A 19,402-nucleotide genomic window follows, 5' to 3' on the forward strand; every position below is an offset into this window, starting at 1 on the left:
TAACACACTATAAGTTCTTCTACAAGGGGGAGGGTGAGACAAGGTGTATGCAATCTGCAAACTCACTCCTGGATGTCATTAAATCCTGCGCACTGGTCCTTTAAAAGCCCTCCCATCATTGTAGTTTCTCATTGTTGTAGTCAGTATATAACACACACTGACCTTCTATCTCAGCTGGCACCTGTTGCTGATCAGGGCCAAACAGGTAGGGGAGCAGGACACAGCGAGGAGGGCGGGGCTTTTCGGGAGGGGGCGGTGTCGGTTTTTAGCCAATCAGAGCGCCGGGAGCGGGGCAGCGGCTTCCACGGTGCCAGCTGAGCTTCAGGTCAGAGATCGCGCAGTTTCGGGAGTCTTCAGACCGTGCGAGAGAGGAAAAAGTTTCTGGAGAAGCGCACCTGCGGGCGGCTCCTGTCAGCAGCAGCAGCAGCAGCAGCTCAGCGGCTCAGCGATCGTTCAGCTCGCCCCCCTCTCCTCCTCCTCTCCCGGCCTGTGTGGGGCTCCTCTGCGGGTGAAAGGCTGTACAATCCTCGGCAGTGTTCTGAGACTGTACGGCCCCGATCCCCCTTCCAGCCTGGCGGTGTTATGGACTGAGCAACAGGTTAACTGACGTGATCTGTCTGCGCACTTCCATGTAACACCGACACTTTTTTTTCTTTTTTTTTACTTCTCACTCTGCAGTTGGACTAAACTTAAGACTGTCGAGGAATTACAACACTGTTGTCGTGCAAGAAGAGAAAACATGACGGCCGATAAGGACAAAAAGAGGTAAGACTTTGACTTATTCCTGCTGTCTTCTGTCTCTGTCGGGTTTTATGTGGTTATCAGACAGATGAGCGCGTGTTTATTCAGTGCGCAAAGTGTCAGTCGGCTACCGGGACACAGAGGGAGACCTGTTGCTGCTGCTGCATGTGACTGACTTGGCCTGGATCTCTGCTCTGCCAGAAATCACAGCCACAGTGTTCAGGAGAAAAGCTCTGTGACAATGTTAATGTGTTTTTAATGCAGTAACGGTTATGATTAGAGTCGTGTAAGGTAAGTGGGTGATTCGATTTAGGCTGCAATTGACAGGAGGGTTTGGTTTGCTGGAGGTTGTCACTGACTTGAATCAGATTGAAGTCAGGTTGCCACTGTCATAAACCAAATTTAATTCATGTTTTCATAATTCAGATGTTTGATCTTAAACTCCACGCTATATTAAAAACAAGTGCTTTTTTTTATTAGTGAAAACTTGCAGAACTAAACTAAAAATCTAAACAGTTGGAGGATGATTGAGGCCATTATTAATCTATTATATTAAACTCATTTACTAATTTAAGATCAATTAAAAGATTAATTGGTTAATCGAGTGTTTTGATAATCAGTTACTTGGTTTAAGTAATGTTTTAGAACACTGATATTTAATATTTTCTGGGGTTTTTTTCTCCTCTCTGACAATAAACTGAAAATCATCATCAGACATTTTATAGATCGAACAATTAATCGATTACAAGAGATAATAATCAACTGATTAATTGACAATGAAAATAATCATTATTGGTGTACAGCTACATATGCAGCTAACAATAATTTTTATTACTGATTAATCTATTGATCATTTTTTCAATTAATCCGTTAGTTGTTTGGTCAATAAAATGTTAGAAAATATAAAAAAAAACATCAATCACCATTTCCCAAACTACAATGTGATGTCCTCCAATGTCTTGTTTTGTCCAATGCCCCAAAATATTCACATTAGATATGTTGAAATCACATTTTTTCCATTAAAAAATGACTCAAAATGATTAATTGATTATCACAAGAGTTGGCGATTAGCATAATAATTGACAACTGGTCGATTAATAGACTGGTAGTTGCGGTTCTAGTTGCGTGTGCTTCAAATACTGTCCCTCCTGTCCTTCCATACAAGTTGTCCCGTAATAATACCACATTTTAGCTTTTGCTGATTTTAGGTGTACAGTTTTGTACACAAACTATATGTATCTCAGGGTAGGGCTGGGTAATATATTGATAACATATTGATATTGTGATGTGAGTATATTATTGATACTGTCTTAGTAAAAGTGTTTCTATTATTTGTCTTTACCCACTTAGTCATTATGTCCACATTATTTATGATATTATCAAGATGTTTTGTGAAAGCGCCAACAGCCATCACTAGAATATTGTCACAATATTGATAAATCAATTTCAAGGTATTTGGATAAAAATATTGTGATATTTGCTTTTGTCCAGATCACTTTTGGAAAAAGTTGAAAAAAAAATTTCAAGGCAACTGCGTACACTAGAGGTTTGAGTTTGTTTTGAAAGTAGTTTTGAAATAAACTAAATATATACTTTTTGTTGAGATAATTTACTTTTTCTTCCTTTCTTCCACAACTTGAATCTTGTGAGTTTTAGAACCTACCCAAAATTTGCACTGTAAAAATTGTTCATGGTGAGCTGTGTTGCTGATTTGTCATTATTTGGTTAGATGGTTTCATTTTGAAATATGAAATTATTAACCATTATTCACTTTCACTTTCACAACAGGTTTTGAAATATACATTTTACACTTTTTTTGGGGGGGGGTGGGGGGGGGGTGTCAAGTTTGGCTAAAGGTGAAAAGTAAATAATGTCAGAACATTGTTAGTAAAACATACATAAGAGTTTGAGTTGGGCGCAAAACTCAAAAATGTATTTTTTTTTTTATTTTTACAGTGATCACTCAGTCTAATTTTAAAATTACAAGCAACTGTAAAAGCCTTTAAACTAGTTTTCTATCAGTGTAATTTATGCCAAACTTATACATGAATAGGCTCCAGTGTTAAACTATATAATTATAAACCAAAATTAATTTATTATATTGTTTCTTTTATAGCAATTTAAGGTCACATGACCTTTCAGTGTCAAATACAGCCCCTGTGAAGTATCCTCTTCCATTTAAAGTTGTGCTGTAAACAAACTGCATCATCTTTTGCTGACTCTATGTGTAAAGTCTTGTGAATATGTATCTGAGGGGCAGAAACTACGACACTCATGTGATCCTCTGTGGTTTCTCAACATTAAGTTTCATTTTCCTGCACTTTCACACAGCCACACAACACGTTATTTCTGCAGACAGGATGTCTGACAGACCAAAGCAGTAGCCTCGAATCTGTCTGATAATAATTCTGATCAATTATTGCATATTTGTCCGGTAAAGCTGCACTTTCAAGAGAGAATCTAAGTTGTTAACCTCTCACCTCCTTTCAGAGCAGTCAGGCGTCTCTATGGGACAATGCCCAATCAGTTATTACAGCAGATATCAGACCGCCTGGTCAGGAAGTTTCCAGAACTGCAGGTATCTTGTAGTGGCCGTAAAATCTGCTGTCCTGTGGGGGAGATTAAAGCCGCTTAATCACCGCTCGGAGTTTTGCTGGATCATTCATGCAGGGCTGCAACTAGAGATTAATTTCACTGTTGGTTAATCTGTTGATCATTGGTTGCTTGGTCTAAAAAACTGTGAAAAATGTCAATTAGTGTTTCCCAAAGCCCAAACTGACATCCACAAATGTCTTATTTTGCCCCCAACCCAAAAGATATTCAGTTTATTGTCATAAAATATAAAATATTCACACTTTTTTTTCCTTTAAAAAAATGACTCAAACTAATTAAGTATCAAATCAGTTGGTGATTAATTTACTAGTTAACAACTAATTGATTAGTCATTGCTGCCATGAAAATTTTTGTCAGCTTCGTCAGCTGATGCAACAGAAAACCCTAATATTTGCCCCAGTATTACGTTAGAATATTCTGCAGCAGGACACCTGGGAAAGTGAATCTGTGAAATACTTAAGCTGCTGATTTCTGTGCACATCTTTGTGTTTCCCCAACAGCTTCTTTATTGTGTCATCAGTACATGCACCAGCCTGCTTTTTGGTTAGTTTAACTGTTCACCAGTGGTGGTGGTGATGAGGTCATGGGACTAATCTCTGTGTAATAATGGTTTAACTGGTTCCAGCTTGTCCCAGTCTGTGTCACCATAACAGTTACTTAATCACACCTGTCAGAGAGAGAGAGTTAACATTTTACCTGTGGAAAAACTGTCCAATCAGACCACAGAAATATCTTAAGATGATTATCATCTAAGGATAGAAACCTTGAGATGTAACATTTAGAGCCAGGCAGATATATTTGTCAACAGATACAAGCCTATCAAAGCTATTTTTAAAAATATATATATAATTATAGTAATTATTACAAATACCACTAAAGTTTACTGTTTCAGTGCCCTGATGTCATTTTGAACAATAAAGTTGATGGTTAAATTGTGTTTGAAAACCACATTTATAGTTACAATATCAGCTGAAATCTGATATCCTGATATCTTTATTGGCATCTGCCCCAGAAATCAAGGTTTGGCTGGGCCCAAATATCATCTCGTTTTCAAGGGATTCCCAAGCAGACTGTCTCAAATGGAAATCTGGACAGTGTAAGACAATGTATTACACAACAATGACAGAACAAACAGATTAAATAACAAATCAAATAGAAAAAAACTGTAGACAAGATGCAATCAAACAAAAAGGGGAAAATGATCAATCTTTAAATAAAGGAACAGTAATAGAATTATTTAAACAGTAGAGCAGCCTGATATATTGGTCAGCTGATATTATGAGCCCAGTATTGGCCGAGCATAGCTATAGACCTATCTATTTATACCAGTATCGGTCTGGATGTTCATGATCAGATAATTTTGCATTTTTTAATAGTTTTGTAAGAAACATTTTATGTATATTTGATCTTTTTTTTAAATCCAATTGTTCTTTATTTGTATTAAAAAAACACCAGTGAAAGTTTAAGATGCATAAAGCATATCAAATAATTAAACTAATGAGTTTTGGTGAGAAACAGTGAATTTAAACATACATTTTTCTGAAAAGTACATACTTTGCCTCATTTTATTGTTTCAGTGCCCTGATGTCATTTTAGATTAAATCGATATAGGAGATATAGAATTTTTTTCCCCTCCTTAATACTGGTATCGGCATCGGCCCCAAAAATCCTTTATGGTTGGACCCTAATTTACAGTTACTTATTCCTGTCAGAAGGAGCCTGAGTCATAAAGCTTTTTACCAGCTTCCTTAGTTAAAAAGAGGACCATAGAAGCATGTAATCAGAGCTGCTTAGTGAATAAACTGAGGTGTTAGAAGAGATTGTTTTATACAATCAGGATGCATTTAAAAAATAAAATGTCATCAGTGACTTTTATTCTGAAGGGACCACCTGAGTGTATCTAACTTTGTTCAGTGGTGTGAAAAAAAGTATAAATCTGTCTGTTATATATCACACTGACAAAGATATGTTTAATTTGAGACATGATAAATACCACTGAACAAAGGTGACATTTAATTATCTGTAAATTAAGAGAAAAATAATTCTGCTTTGACAAGAAACTTGATGTCAGTCGTCAGAGTCGTGTTTGCTGGACATCTTCTTGCCCGTCCTTCTCTCCACCGCTCGTCTAACAGTCTCTGTCAGATCAGGCCTGGACATGAAGAGGGCAGGTATTAAGACAGAGGACAGAGACACTGGCCCGTCTGTCGTCGGGGATGAAAGCAACAGAGAAAATGTCATTAAGAGACAGGGAGCGAGACGAGCCCCGGAGCGTTTCCTGCGGCTCGTTGACGCCTCGCTGCCTCCACGGAGAGCTATCGGCCATTTTAGGGAACCTGCGAGTGTGTCTCTGATAGGCTGCGCATGAAAACTGTGTGTGTGCGCGCGAGTTCAGTAGTTTTTGTCTCCTCATTTCCCCTGTCGCTGTGTTTGTCTTGGGATCACACAGTAGCACATTGTCACTGCTGCTGCTGCCTGGAAGTCATAATTGCTCTGATAAGTTGTATGATTCATGACAGCTGCCTGGCAAACACGACCTGTGTTTATTTGAGATGCAGCCACTCAGATTGCTTTTATTAATATAACTCGTGTTGATGTGACATGATGAACTGGCTGGAATGTCTTTATGTGATTGTCCACTCGCTGTCAACCCAAATCTGTCGCAAGCTTGAAAGCACCAGAGGTCCTGAAAGTGCATTAAAGACAAAACAATGTAATTTATTGTCTTTTTCTAGTGCTTAAAAGTTTACAGTAAAGATTATGTTCATTCTCAGTTCATCTGCAGGTTTCTTTCCTGTTTAATGGATTCACTGTTTGCCGTAGGGTTCCAAATTGTAAGCACTTTCTTTAATCAATCCTTGCTAACATTAATGATCAATTAATCAATCAGTTGTTATCAAAAACATACAAATTTTGCTTATACCAGACAATACCAAATGCATTTCTCCCTCCTTTATTTCCACAGCAACATATACATATTCTCTGACAGCACTGCATGACCTAGGAAATGTATAAAGACATAAAGGCCTTCATTCACTTTCATATCCTTATTTGATAGTCGGTTGATTAAATTTTACTTGATCGATCAAAGTTTGAATGATAGATCAATCAACCATTGATTAATCGTTATCATCCCTAGCTAGGTTAGTAAAAAACAATCTTCAAATTGCTTGTTTTGTCCAAGTAAAATTCATAAATGTTCATTTTGCATCAGAGAAAACCAGCAAATCCCAGAAAAATCTGACATTTTTAAAAATTTTTATAGTGATTGACTGATCAGTTAATAATTCTGGCTAGTTTGTTAGTTTAACCCATGGCTAGTGACCACTTAGACTTAACTAGGAAGATGTATTCTTGTTATGTTTGCTTGCCTTTTGTAAACCATGGGTATACCTTTTAAAATAGGAATTTACCCAAAATATGTAGTGTAATCTGTCAATTAACAGGTCTATAAGGACCCATCACAACTTTGCAGAGACTTAATTTATGTCTTCAAATAACCAAATGTACAAAAACAAATATTCAACTTAGGCGTACTTTTATAGAAGAGCAGTCAATAGCCATATTTGAGAAGCTGGAACCAGTAAATGACTGATGAAAAATCTTTCCCTGATGTAGAAAGTTTATTGATCTCAAGTTATGAACTGCGGACTGCATGAAGGTAAGAGATCTGATAAGTTATGCAAGACATTTGGAAGCAGGTAAACTGCATCACTGTAAAAACAAAAAAATGTTTTCACTTAAAAATGATCGAATTGAAAGGACACGTTTAGGTAATTTTGAATGATGATGATTCAAAACAAATCAAAGTTTCTGGTCAAGTAAACTGGATATTAATTCAGTTGTACTTAAGAAAATATGTTCAATAAACTTGTAATATTAAGTTGAACCAACAACTCCGTCAATTATTGTGAAATCAAGTAACCATGACCTCTCTTACAATGTTTTAGAGACACACAGCAAGTTTTCATCATATGTGTTTTCTTCAAACTATTACAAAGAAGGGTCTCAGGAGAGATTAAACTCTCCCACAGTGCATGCTGGGAAGTTTTAATGTAAAAAAGTTAGCATTCGGGCTGTCTTAAAATTGAAGCTGAAACTGAAAGACTCAAATTATGAATTGTTACAGAGATCTGATAAGTTATCCATGAGAATTGGAAGCAGGCACAATGTCACTGAAAAAAAAAAAAGAAGTTAACTTAAAATAGTAAGTTTTTCGGTTGCCTTGAATTTTTAAGTTGACTGAATGTGAAGGGACAAGTTGAGGTAATTTTAAACTTTTCTAGCCAAACTATTACTTTAGTTGTACTTTGGAAAAAACGATCAGTAAGTTTAAGATATTAACAGCTAATATGCTGATCACGTTTCTTTAGAAACTGAATTTAATGAGTTGATTGAACTCTGTACAGAACATTCATTCAACTCATCATTTCAAGTCAAAATACTTAAAGTTAAAAGATGTTTGTAAGTCTTGAAGTGTTCGAACTATAAATACTATAAAAATTTAAGTTTCGCTAACTTGAATAAACAAAAGTTGTATATTTATGTGAAGTTAATGAGAAAATCTGAGTTGATGCCACTAAATTCTTGTATGTTTTTCTTACAGTCATCGTAGCGCCTGCAGGCTGACATGCAGGTTGTGATCAGTGTAACACCAGTAAAGACTCCAGAGCTCCAGTGTTTGTTGTGGTCTGTCACAGCTTTAGTCAGCCGTTTTCACAAGCTAACGCCTCAGCAGCGTTTCTCACGTTACTCCTCCACTGCTGTCTGCATTAAATAGCTTTTACATTCTGGCTGACTGATACCAGAAAAAAAAAAAGAAGTTGAGAGCCCACTCACATCTGTCAACATGTGATTCCACTGGAAACAATGTTCAAAGGTCAGATTCCAGGGCAGCTGCCAGGCACATATACATGACCTGACTGTGGAGAGATTGATCCATTTGGGTCTATTTTATGTCACCATTATAGTCCGAGGGGGGTGTAACAGTATAGTCTGCAGCATTTATCTGGCAATTGCAAAACATGACTGTGTGAATGTGGGATCTGAAAAATATGAACTAAAATACTGCACTGTCAACCTGAATAAGTTAGCAGCACTCAAAGAAACAAGGCAATCAGTAGGGCTGCAATGATTAATCAGTTACTAAATGAATTGCCCACTATTTTGATAACTGGTTTGAGTTCTCTGATTTCACCTTCTTAAATGTGAATATTATCTAGTTTCTTCACTCTCACACTATCTGACAGTAAGCTGAATATCTTTCAGTCGTGAGTTAAACAAAACATTTGAGGACGTCATCTTGGATTTTTGGAAACAGTGATTGTCAGTTTTTTTTTTTTTTTACATTCTCTGACATTTTAAAACAAACTATTTTGATTAATCGAGAAAATAGTTGACTGATTAATTGACTATGAAAATAATTGTTAGTTGCAGCCGTGCTACAGTTAAATTAAAATGATTCATTAAGCCAACTCAAGTATTTTCTGTAAATGCAACTCAGAATTTTCATTCACCCTTCTCACTGCAATAATTTAAAGGAAGTGAACAGACTTTTAAGTAGAAACAACTTTATTTCATGTACAGTAAACTCAGTATAATGATAATGAAAATATATTTTTAAAATCTCTTAAAATATTTCTGGTTTGGGGAGCTTTTCAGGACTGTATTTGCATCATTAATCAAAACATTATGACTTAAATAAACACAAAAGAAAATTCTACTGGGACTCATCATTTTTCATTTAGTAGAACTAAACAAATTTAAGTGTTCACTGTTTACTACAAATGACTAATTTGAGCATTTGATTTTACATTCTCATCACATGTGTCTTAATAGCTGATTTAGGAGATAATACTTAATATCTAAGGTTTTATTTTCATGTTTGAGGACAAATTTGTATTTTGCAAAAAATAACTACCACTGTTTTTCTTTCATTAAAGTGTGAACCTTGCCTGTAGCACACTGAACCTTAGACACCATTAATAATGAGCCATAATGGAAGATAAAAGCTATTTACTGTCTCCATCGTGACCATTGACCCTGATGTCATCAGTTATATCATCTTTATCTTAAAGCTGTAGTCGCCAACACTTGAATATAGATAATGAAGAAAACCTTCAACGTCTTTCTTTGCTGACAAACATGAGGTTAGACGGCAGCAGGAGGAGTCTGTTGCCATGCAGAACCTTACGCCGCACTCCATGGCGAGAGCCTGGTCCTTCTCGCCATGGCTCATTTTCTTTAAGAAGCCCCTCCGGCATTTTGCAGCCCCGGGGCACATCGCCCCGGGCTTCAGAGGCAGCCGCGACAGCGTCCTAACAGCAGGATGACAGAATGGTACACCACAAACTCACACCGCTGTCCTCCCTCAAAGGTTATTCCCCGCTGCTGCCATCGCGCCTCTTTCCCACCCATTGACACAAGCACCATGACATTGAAGATAATGAGTCAGACACTCTGTGTGGACCTGGAACGTCTTTTACATTGTGCAGTGTAGGAGACAAAGCATTCACTGGAAATCGATCACAAGTTGGAGGGTTTTCCGCCATTGAGTCAGGCTTTTGACATCTGAAGGGACATGCACAAGCAAGTGCATTTGTAGAACAGAGTCTAGTTTTCTCTCACACTGCTTGAATTACATTATGGCGAAAAAAGATTATTATAGAACTTTTTTGAACACCAAAAATAAACTGTCCACCCCAGATTTAATCAAGACATACAGTGTGAGTTAGATACATACATGGTTGAGTCTCTCCCTCGTTTAAGATAATTAAAAGTGAGGGGTTTTGCAAAAAAAAAAAAAAATTAGCAGGAATTAGAATGTGAAATATCATCGCACACAATTGTTTGATTGTAAAAAAAAAGACATTGTGATATCCAAAATCTAAGATGATACCTAGTTTCATATCTTGATTTTGATGTAACATTGATAGCCCTTTTTCAAGTGTGTTAATTTGTTTTAAGTTTATTTCTAGGACAGAGTTTACCAAAGTTTTGTGTCTTTTAAGAGCAGTCCCTACAGTGATTTCCCATGATTCTCAATGGGTCCAAAAAATGTGAATTATGCAAACTTTTTGTTGGATTTCTGCCAAAAAGTCCTGATGGATCTGCTGCTGTTTGTTACATACAGTGTGTTTGTGCTGCAAATGTTGAAGGATGAGTTGGAAGCACTTCATTAATCTTTTCAGTGTAAAATGTCGACTCATCAGTTGTGCTAGTTTTCTCCTTTTGTGCGCTGCTCCATATTGTGACTGCATCTTTGTTGTGCTAACTCATGGGAGGAGACGAGAGGGAAGGGAGAGGGAGGAGAGCAAGCTGCCAAAAACAAGACGGAGAGAAGACAAGGGGAGGACAGAAAGTTGTAAAACAAGACAGAGTGATAACAAACCGTCCGTAGAGGTGACACCGACGAACATAAACCAGCGAGGGAGGTAAAGACAGACGAGCAGGAGGAGCAGCTCCGACTGCTCAGCCCTGTCCACTCAGCAGTTCACACCGCGGCAGCGCTCCGCAGCGAGCCGGGGCCTGGTTGGCACAGCGCCGTCATGCCTCTTTTGTGTGCTAACCCCTCCGCCTCCGACACTACCCAAACATCACGCCACTTCCAGCAGCCGCTCAACCTGCCCTCTGAAAGACACAGGAATGCAAGGAGAGACGGACAGAGAGACGAGGCCAAACGTCTAAAAGTGGAAAGTCAACGAGTGGATTTACGGCCTCTCATAGAGAGGGAAAGAGGTTATTTTTGTTTTCAGAGAAAGGAAGGAATTAAGTCCATTAACTCAAGCACCGTGCTATCAGCACATTCTGAGGTTCTAGTTTTCAAGTGTTTGTACTTTTCATCTTTCCTGCAAAACAAAAAAAATGCTCTGCTTTTACTATATGACATTTACCTGACAGCTTTGGGCACCGATTACTTTGCACATTCAATGTTCTGAAAGTTTTCAAGTACTTTGGGGTCCAAGTCAAGTTTAGGGATGCACAGTACGGATTTTATTCAGCCAATACCAATAATCTAGAATTACCTGCCTCTTATTGACAATACACATAAGATTACCAATAACATGTTTTATATTTGAAAATATGATCTGTAGTTTATTCACACCTGAGGTAGGGCTGGGCAGTATTTCATTATTATATTGATGTTGTGATATGAGACTAGATATCATCTTACATTTTGGATATTGTTATATTGTAATAAGTTGTTTTTTCCTGGTTTTAAAGGCTGCATTATTGTAAAGTGATGCAATTTTCTGAATTTACAGGCTGTTCTAGCTATTTGCCTCTACCCACTTAGTCATTATATCTACATTCATCAAAAATCTCATCATGCTAATATTTCTTGAAGGCACCAACAGTCTTCCCAACAATATTCAGTAGTCATAATATCAGTAAATATCAAAATATGTAACCTGAGGGATGTTGTGAGCAAGATGGATGACTTAATATTCCACAGCTCCGACTGAGCCAAATCTAACTCAGAATCCATTTTGCCAGGCTTTAAGTTATCTGTTATCTGTTATCTGTTACCTGTCTGCACCAAAAGTGGTGCAGCCAGTCATCTTCCTAGGAAGGACTGCTGGCAGTTACGGGCGAGGTTTTAGGCGTGACGACAGCAGGAAGTGTCCGTGGAAGTGACTTGTCACAATCAAGAGGTTAGCACAGATACTGTGATAGCATGAGTTATATCAGAACCGGAGAGTATTACTTCACTGAAAGAAGACACTGAAGGCTTTGATCTGATTGGTTGAAGTTAGCCCGTGACTGACGTGATAGACAGATGGTTCATCCAATCACCTGCCAAGCGTTTTTTTTTTTTGAAAGTGCATGCCCTTTTCCAAACAGTTTTAAAGGACGACTTCAAGGATGGTGTCAGACTAGAACCACCACTGAAAGACATCATCGGTCAAATCAGATTTTATTACAGTCGTTATTTATTTGCTGTAATTTCTTTATCAAAACAATAACTAATAATCCCATTATTGACCCTGATGTTCATCATTCAACCCTTGCTGCAACCAACTTTTATATAAAACTGAGAAAAGCAACAAATCTGGAACCAGAGAACGGTTGGCAGTTTCATTTCACCAAAATTTCACCAAAAATCAAAAGAAAGAAAACTTGCTGTGGAAGATTGTTCTCAGGCTGGGTTTTCTCTTTCAAAGTGAGTAATCAGCTTGTATTGAGGCTGTTGCAGACATGGACTTTCCCAAAACTATTGTCTGGATCATTTTGGGAAAGCAGCTGAACTTGACCCTTGAACAACACGGATGTTTTACTTTTGGTTTTTATGACTTACAAGAATCTCCTCATCACTTCCTTGAGTGATTCCCAAATCTGAACTGAACTTTGTGATAGATCAGCAGGTATAGACAGAATTTATTCCTTTCCTCCAAAAAACACAGATTCAGTTTAAAAAATGTGGGTTTTTTTGCCCTTGTAGTTCATTTTCAGCTCAAACAAACAGCAGCATTATCTCAGCAGCAACACTAAAAGCCACTTGAGTTTGTTTGTCAGTTTTAAAAGAGTCTCTCTGTGGTTAAGAATCTGTTCTTGTAATACAAACTCCACTTTGTGTGTGTGTGTGTGTTTGAAGGGGGGGTTTAAGGCTCAAGTGAAAGGGAGGTGAAGACAGAAACACAACGAGACAACAGAAGCTGAACAAAACAGAGATTAAAGAGCGCTGAGCGAGTGAAAGATTTACCAGAGACAGCGACAGACTGGGTCATTAAGCAGAGAGGTGATAGAGATACAGATACAGATGTTTCCCAGCTGCAAGGGAAGATTTGTGGGTTATTGTGGTTGGTTCTCTGAGGAAGATGAACAGCGGGGAATGTCCAAGGGGTAAAAGCCGGACTTTAAGTTTTAATTGAGGTTGCTGCTGTTTGTGGACTTTACACTTTGTGTGTGTGTGTAGATTCAGACCAACAGATATTTAACGCATCACTGCTGAGAGCACATAAACAGCTCCACGTGAAGATGAAGGGAATAATACAGAGGTTAAAGGCTAATATAATGTTTTTCAGCAGGAAGCGGAGGATTGTTGGTGGGATTTTCCTGACAGGATTTGGTATTGTACCGCAGGCCAGTGCCTGTTTGGTGGGTGACGCTTTCTTGCTACCTTTCCCTGAAAATTCACTGATTATTTTTATTTTTCCAAAAGTCCACACATTCTTTATTCAAGTAGGACTGATTCATCTGTCGTGCACTGATGGAAACACCAAATAATTGTCTTTTTTGTGTTATTGTTCCACCCATTTAGGGTGACGGGAGTGCACAATGACAAAAAAAAAACTCCCCTCAAGTGTATTAAAACTAAAATAACGTGCCTGTTTTAAAAATGTAAGGAGGAGAAAGTACAGGTATTTGTGTAAAAATGTAGAAAGTGAAAGTACCTGAAAAGTCTTCTTAAGTACAGTAACAAAACATTTTTACTCCCCACCTCTGTTGGTACCAGACCAGACCAGACGGTAACTCTTTTGTTTTGTTTTGCAATTTTTGTCATAAAAATAATATTGGTTTCATACTAAGGCTTTTAGACATACTATAAGTCCCACAAACTTTTAAAATGCTAAATAGCTAGTTGGTAAGAAACCTTGTCTGTAATCAGTGGCTGAATGTTGGCTAACACTCGTAAAAATGCTAAGCTAACATCGGCCAAGAAAGTAAATAAGCCTGGTTACCTCCAATAGCAATTTATCCAGTTAATTTACAAATCACATGGGGACAGTATTCCAAAACTTTTAATCTAGATCGGAATTATCCGGACAGGATTAAAGCTCAAATTTCAAATCCTGATCCCACAAAACTGGGATATGGATTTGGTAATCCATGCTTATCCAGCATCCAGATCAAATATTATTTTTGCGTATTTCAAAACTCTAAGGTGGAAATTAGGATAGTTTTGATGCTAAAAATCAGGACTATCCTAATCCCACTGGGAAGGTGGATTCAGTATGGACTCAAGGCAGATGGACAGACCTGTAGGACCTGCGTCATGAAGCTTCATGATATCGCCAAATGATGCAGGGTTCCTCTGACCTCCACCTGGCAGCACTGACAACTGAAACAAAATGTTGCTCTGACCAACAGATGGAGTCTTATCAGAAGATTCTGTAATCCTGATCTTGTGGTATCTGGATCAGAATGATTGATCTGAAAATTCTTTGAAGCCAGGACAAAACCACCAAGATCAGTTTTATCTGGCAACAAAAAAAATGGTTCACAAATTCTGGATAATTTTGATCTGGATTTAAACGTTTTTCGTCATGAAGCCAATGAAAGCAAGATTCACTCACTCACTTGTTTTGGATTGGAAACCAGCAGTTAAATGAGAAAGTGCAAAGTGCATTTACAGGCTTATAAACAATAAAAAAGTAATAGTCAGATCTACGAGGCCAGATCTGAGGCCCCGTGGAGTCCAGAGGCCCCTGGTCATCCTCACGTGAAGTCCGTTTGGCCCCGGGGCCCCTGCACAGTGAGGGGAAACAGCAGGGGAGGAGAGGAGGTGGTCTGGGAAATGTCTTCTGCATCTTTCCATTGTTATTTTTATCTCCTTGGTTCTCACCCTCCCACTCCTCCTCCTCCTCCCGTCTTCAGACTCCTTCTTTCCGTCTTTGTTTTTTTTTTCTTGCATGTCTTTTTGCTCATATCACATTCTCTCATGTGTATCCTCGACTGCCAGCTGTGCTGTTTGCCTGCCCCGCGCACTTTGTTGTTGTTGTCCTCCCCCGTATTCGCGGTCACTTGACCTGCCCCACATGCCCCCCCTTTCTTTCTCCCCTCCTTCAGAACTCTGTCTCCTTGCCATTTCCTATTTCCTGTCCGCCAGTTCCCCTTCTTCCTCTTCCTCTGCTACCAAAATGGCCAGGTTCCACGATTGACTGTCACCTGGCTGAGCTCCAGCTCCGTGAACGTCTGCCTCCTCCAAATCAAGTCGAACCGAGTCATGAATGATCAGAGAGACTAAACTAAAACAAATCTTTATGTTTTGGACATAAGACATTTGAGGACACCACCTTGGGTTTTGGAAAACAGTGATCAGCATTTTTTATAATTTTCCGACATTTTACAGACCAACCCACCAATTGATTATCAATCAGGCACTTCCAGAGACGATTTTTAAAAGTTTACATAGTGTTTGTGATGAACACTCCTCTACTTGCTGTGCTTACGCTCATAAAAGTATTGCTTCATCGTGCTGCTAGTACCCTTTGACTGTGTCAGGTTTAGTTTTTTTGTTTTTGGCTGACATACACCTGTGCAAATATATCACAATCGCTGGGCTGAAGACTGCCGTGTGGAAAATTTTAAGATTTTGCCCAACACTAGAACCCATAAAGGTCCAGTGTGTAGGATTTATAGGGATCTATCTGTAGAATATGGCAGAAATGGAATATAGTAGGACTGCATGATTTGGTAAAAAAAAGTCATATTGTGATTACTTTGACTATAATTGTAACTGTCTCCCTCAGCCTTATTTTCATCCACTCTAGACAAAAAATTAATTTTCTGACTTGTAACAAGCCGTGAAAACACAGCTGATCTGAGAGCAGCTCAAAGCCAGACTCCCTTCACAGGATGGAACCTCGTCTCTGAGCTTGTTTTCTTCAGATGAGGCTTTTTGCTGCCTGAAAAATGGGTTATAAACACTTAGAAATACAGTAGACAGTCGTCAGCGTAAATATTCAACCTCAGCTTCACTTTTATTGTTTTATTCTGACACATTTGCATGTCAGACTGAGAGCTGGACTGTGTGAGAAGCTTCAGTGAGCGCTGGCAAACTGAGAAACTGTACAAGACTTACATTCCTTTCTCTTTAAGTCTCTATAATCCTTTTCCACAGATTACACTCCAGTCTGAGTTTTACTGTAAAAGATTTTTTTTTTATTGCTACAAAGCATGTGAAAACTTTAACATGCAGGAACAGACCGTTAGTGCTCCTGCAAATAAATCCAAAGCTTACATTTCCCCCAGGGAGATTTGTTTTATTTACCACCGCTCAAGAGAGAGGTTGTGACATTATTTCACCGGGATCAAATTAAACAGATTGTGCAAAGGCCAAACTTTCCCTGAAATATGACTGATCAGACCTGGTTAATAAACAGAAAAGTTCCTGACAGCAGCCCACAGGTGTTCCTGCAGCCGTCTGACTGGAACCACTGACTCATCTGCCTCCAGCTCGTCTCACCTTTGTCCTAAATGTGGTTTGAAAGACATCAGTCAGCTCTCATATTCTCACACTGAGCTCTCACTACTGTCTGATTGATTAATACTCAAAATTTGACAGCTCAGATCTTTACCTTTTTTTCTTTGGTTTTTGCTTTTCAGAAATCTAAAATACACACACATAATATCACCACTGTTGAGTGCTCTCATCTCCATATGTTGTCATTTTTATTTCTTTTCATAAATCTGTGCTCTTGATCACAAGTATTAAAAGGAGCTACTAACTTTGACTAGGCAAATTTGGTTAGTTTAATAATACAGTTTTTTTTACTTCCCTGAAATGTTTTGTGCATATGTTCATATGATGACGTGCAACAATATGTTATTTCATAGTTATGATGTCTTGCAGGCTGTTTTTGGGATTGTTGCAACCTAAAATGCGTGATTTCATGGCAGCTTTTCTAAAAAAAAAAAAAAAAAATTACAATGCATGTTGCATTGATTTTAGGCTTGTTTTTTGTTGCAAGGACGTAGCGGGAGCAAGTGAAACTTGCAAAAGAATATTTCAATATGTAATTCATTACAATCAAAGGCAACTTGTTCTGAGGAACCTCACCTAGAAGGCTCACAAGTACAAAAACGCTAATAAAATGCTTCATTTGCAGATGAAGAAGTGCACGGAGCAAAAACAATGACAAACCCTCTGTTCTTTTCAGTACCTGTGACAAAATAAAAACATATATAAATGCAAAAAAAAAGGAAAGGTTGTACAAAATTGCAAGGCCACACATAAGTCATGGGGTTTGGTTGTGTCTGCATGAACACAATAATGTTTTTGAGTTAAAATGTCTTAATTTGGTAGCTTTTCCAGGCAAATATTGACTGATGTGGTTATTTGCAATTAAATCAGCATTTATAGGACGATTTCTGCCACAGCTTAGAATACAAAACCTGAAATAAGAGTTTGGATGGGAGTTCTCTCAGTTAAAGTAGAAAGTATTTTCATTAAGAACTGCTCATTACTGTGAGGACCCCAGACTTGTATTCACCTCCGTTGTGTTGTGGTGGAGGCAGGAATCTCAGAGACAGATCGTCTCAAAACTTGTGCAAATCAAGCTAAAACTATCTGATATTTTACCTTCTCACAGTTTGTGTGAGTGTGTGTTTGAGCGCGAGGCGTGCAGTGTGTTTGGTATTCTGATGGAGGGTCTCAGTCTGGTCAGCTGACCTCCCTCACACCACCTGTGGTCCCTCTCTCCTCTCCTCTCTGTCTCTTTCTGTTCTGCCTGCGGCTCTCTCCCCTCTGTGCCTCTTTCAATCAGCCAGTCTATCCCGACCATCAGTGTGGCGTGGGCGGGTTTGTTTGTTTGTGCCAGAATGTGTGTGTGTGTGTGTGTGTACCTCTCTTTCATGGACTATCAGAATCATCAGCAATCTCCTGCATCGTTCTTCCCCTGATTGAGCCGAAGTCGGGGCCCCTGTCTGGGATAGCTGTTTGTTCGGCCGTGTGTGTGTGTGTGTGTGTGTGTGTGTGTGTGTGTGTGTGTTGTGTGTTTGGCTGTGTTTCCAGAACTGCATGTTCCTCAGGATCACAGATTAGCCAGTACTGTATTGTTGCTCTGTGTTTGTGTTCAGCTAGGCGCCACAACTACAGGAAGACCCACTGTAAGCAAGGAAAGGTGTGTGTATGTGTGTGTGTGCGTTTGTATATGTCTGCTCAGTGTGTGTGTGCGTGTGTATTTTGGGTGTGGGCAGACTGTTTGGCCTTTTCTGACCCTAAACCACCTTTCTAATGCAAAGTAACATCTTTTATTCGGAATGAAAACAACCTGAAGACACACAAACATAAGCGTGATATCACTAAAGGAGCAGTGCAATGTTTTGGAAAGTGGACGTCCCAATAAATCACTTGATATTAGACCTATTTTTCAAGGCTTATTGTTTTATTCTGGGATGAACGCGGCTGTGGCCGGAGGCATTATGTTTCTGGGTTGTCTCTACTCGTCCCATTTCAGTGAATGCAATATCTCAGGAACGCGTTGTGGGAATTTCTCGAAATTTGACGCACATTTGACCACTTGTTCTCAAAGATGAACTGATTAGAATTTGGTGGTCAAAAACTAAAGTAGAGCTGCTCAAAAAATATCAGCAAAATTGCAGCATGGTCAAGTGCAGTGTCCAAAATGCATTCTATTGTATGTCGCATTATGATGAAATACTGTAGTGTTGCAGAGATGCCCTCAGGCTGGGTATTGTTCTCAAAACTTATCTGAACTGATACCATGGCTTCAGTAGAGATTTCTGAATATCAGTTTTATAAAATCCATTTTTACAAACAGAAAACTACATTAAAGATTACGGTACAATTAGTCACTTTGAAGAAAGAAGCTGTTCAAAGACCTGGAAGCAACAGGACAAACTGTTTCTCTGGATAACCAGAGCAAAATCAAAAAACTGATAGAATATCTGTACAGTATTTGACCATATAAAAATATGAATAACTGTTAAAACTCCTTATCAAAGTTGGTATCAAATAGCAAGGCATTTTTTGATACTCAACTCAATACTCATCATTTTTTGTTTTATTTTTTATTTTATTATTTTATTTTTTTTAGCTTTTTATGCTCGTACTCAGTCTGAGCACACTTTGCCAACTCAGCCACCGGGCCACCATATTTTTTTTTAAATTGAAAATGACAGTTTTGTTGCAAAAATGATCATTACCACTACATTATGAATCATATTGCAATCACAATAACTGTCAGAAATAATTGCAATATGATTTGTTTTTACCAAATCCTGCAGCCTTATGTCACAGTCACAAAACACATTGTTGGCCATAACTTAACAATTCATACACTAATCTAGGAGTGTCACAATA

General features: G+C 38.5%; 1 protein-coding gene across 1 annotated transcript in view; it reads left to right on the top strand.

The window, feature by feature from the left end:
• Positions 1-308: 308 nt before the first annotated feature.
• epas1b (endothelial PAS domain protein 1b) overlaps positions 309-19,402 on the top strand; it is a 77,688-nt gene continuing 58,594 nt past the window's right edge. Inside the window, exon 1 of the mRNA XM_084735189.1 lies at positions 309-765. Coding sequence (XP_084591315.1) covers positions 740-765 — 26 coding nt within the window. The 5' untranslated portion in view covers positions 309-739. The remainder of the gene's footprint in view (positions 766-19,402) is intronic.

The sequence above is a fragment of the Lutjanus erythropterus genome, chromosome 14 (assembly GCF_056507025.1).
Source record: "Lutjanus erythropterus isolate fLutEry1 chromosome 14, fLutEry1.hap2, whole genome shotgun sequence".
NCBI lineage: Eukaryota > Metazoa > Chordata > Actinopteri > Lutjaniformes > Lutjanidae > Lutjanus > Lutjanus erythropterus.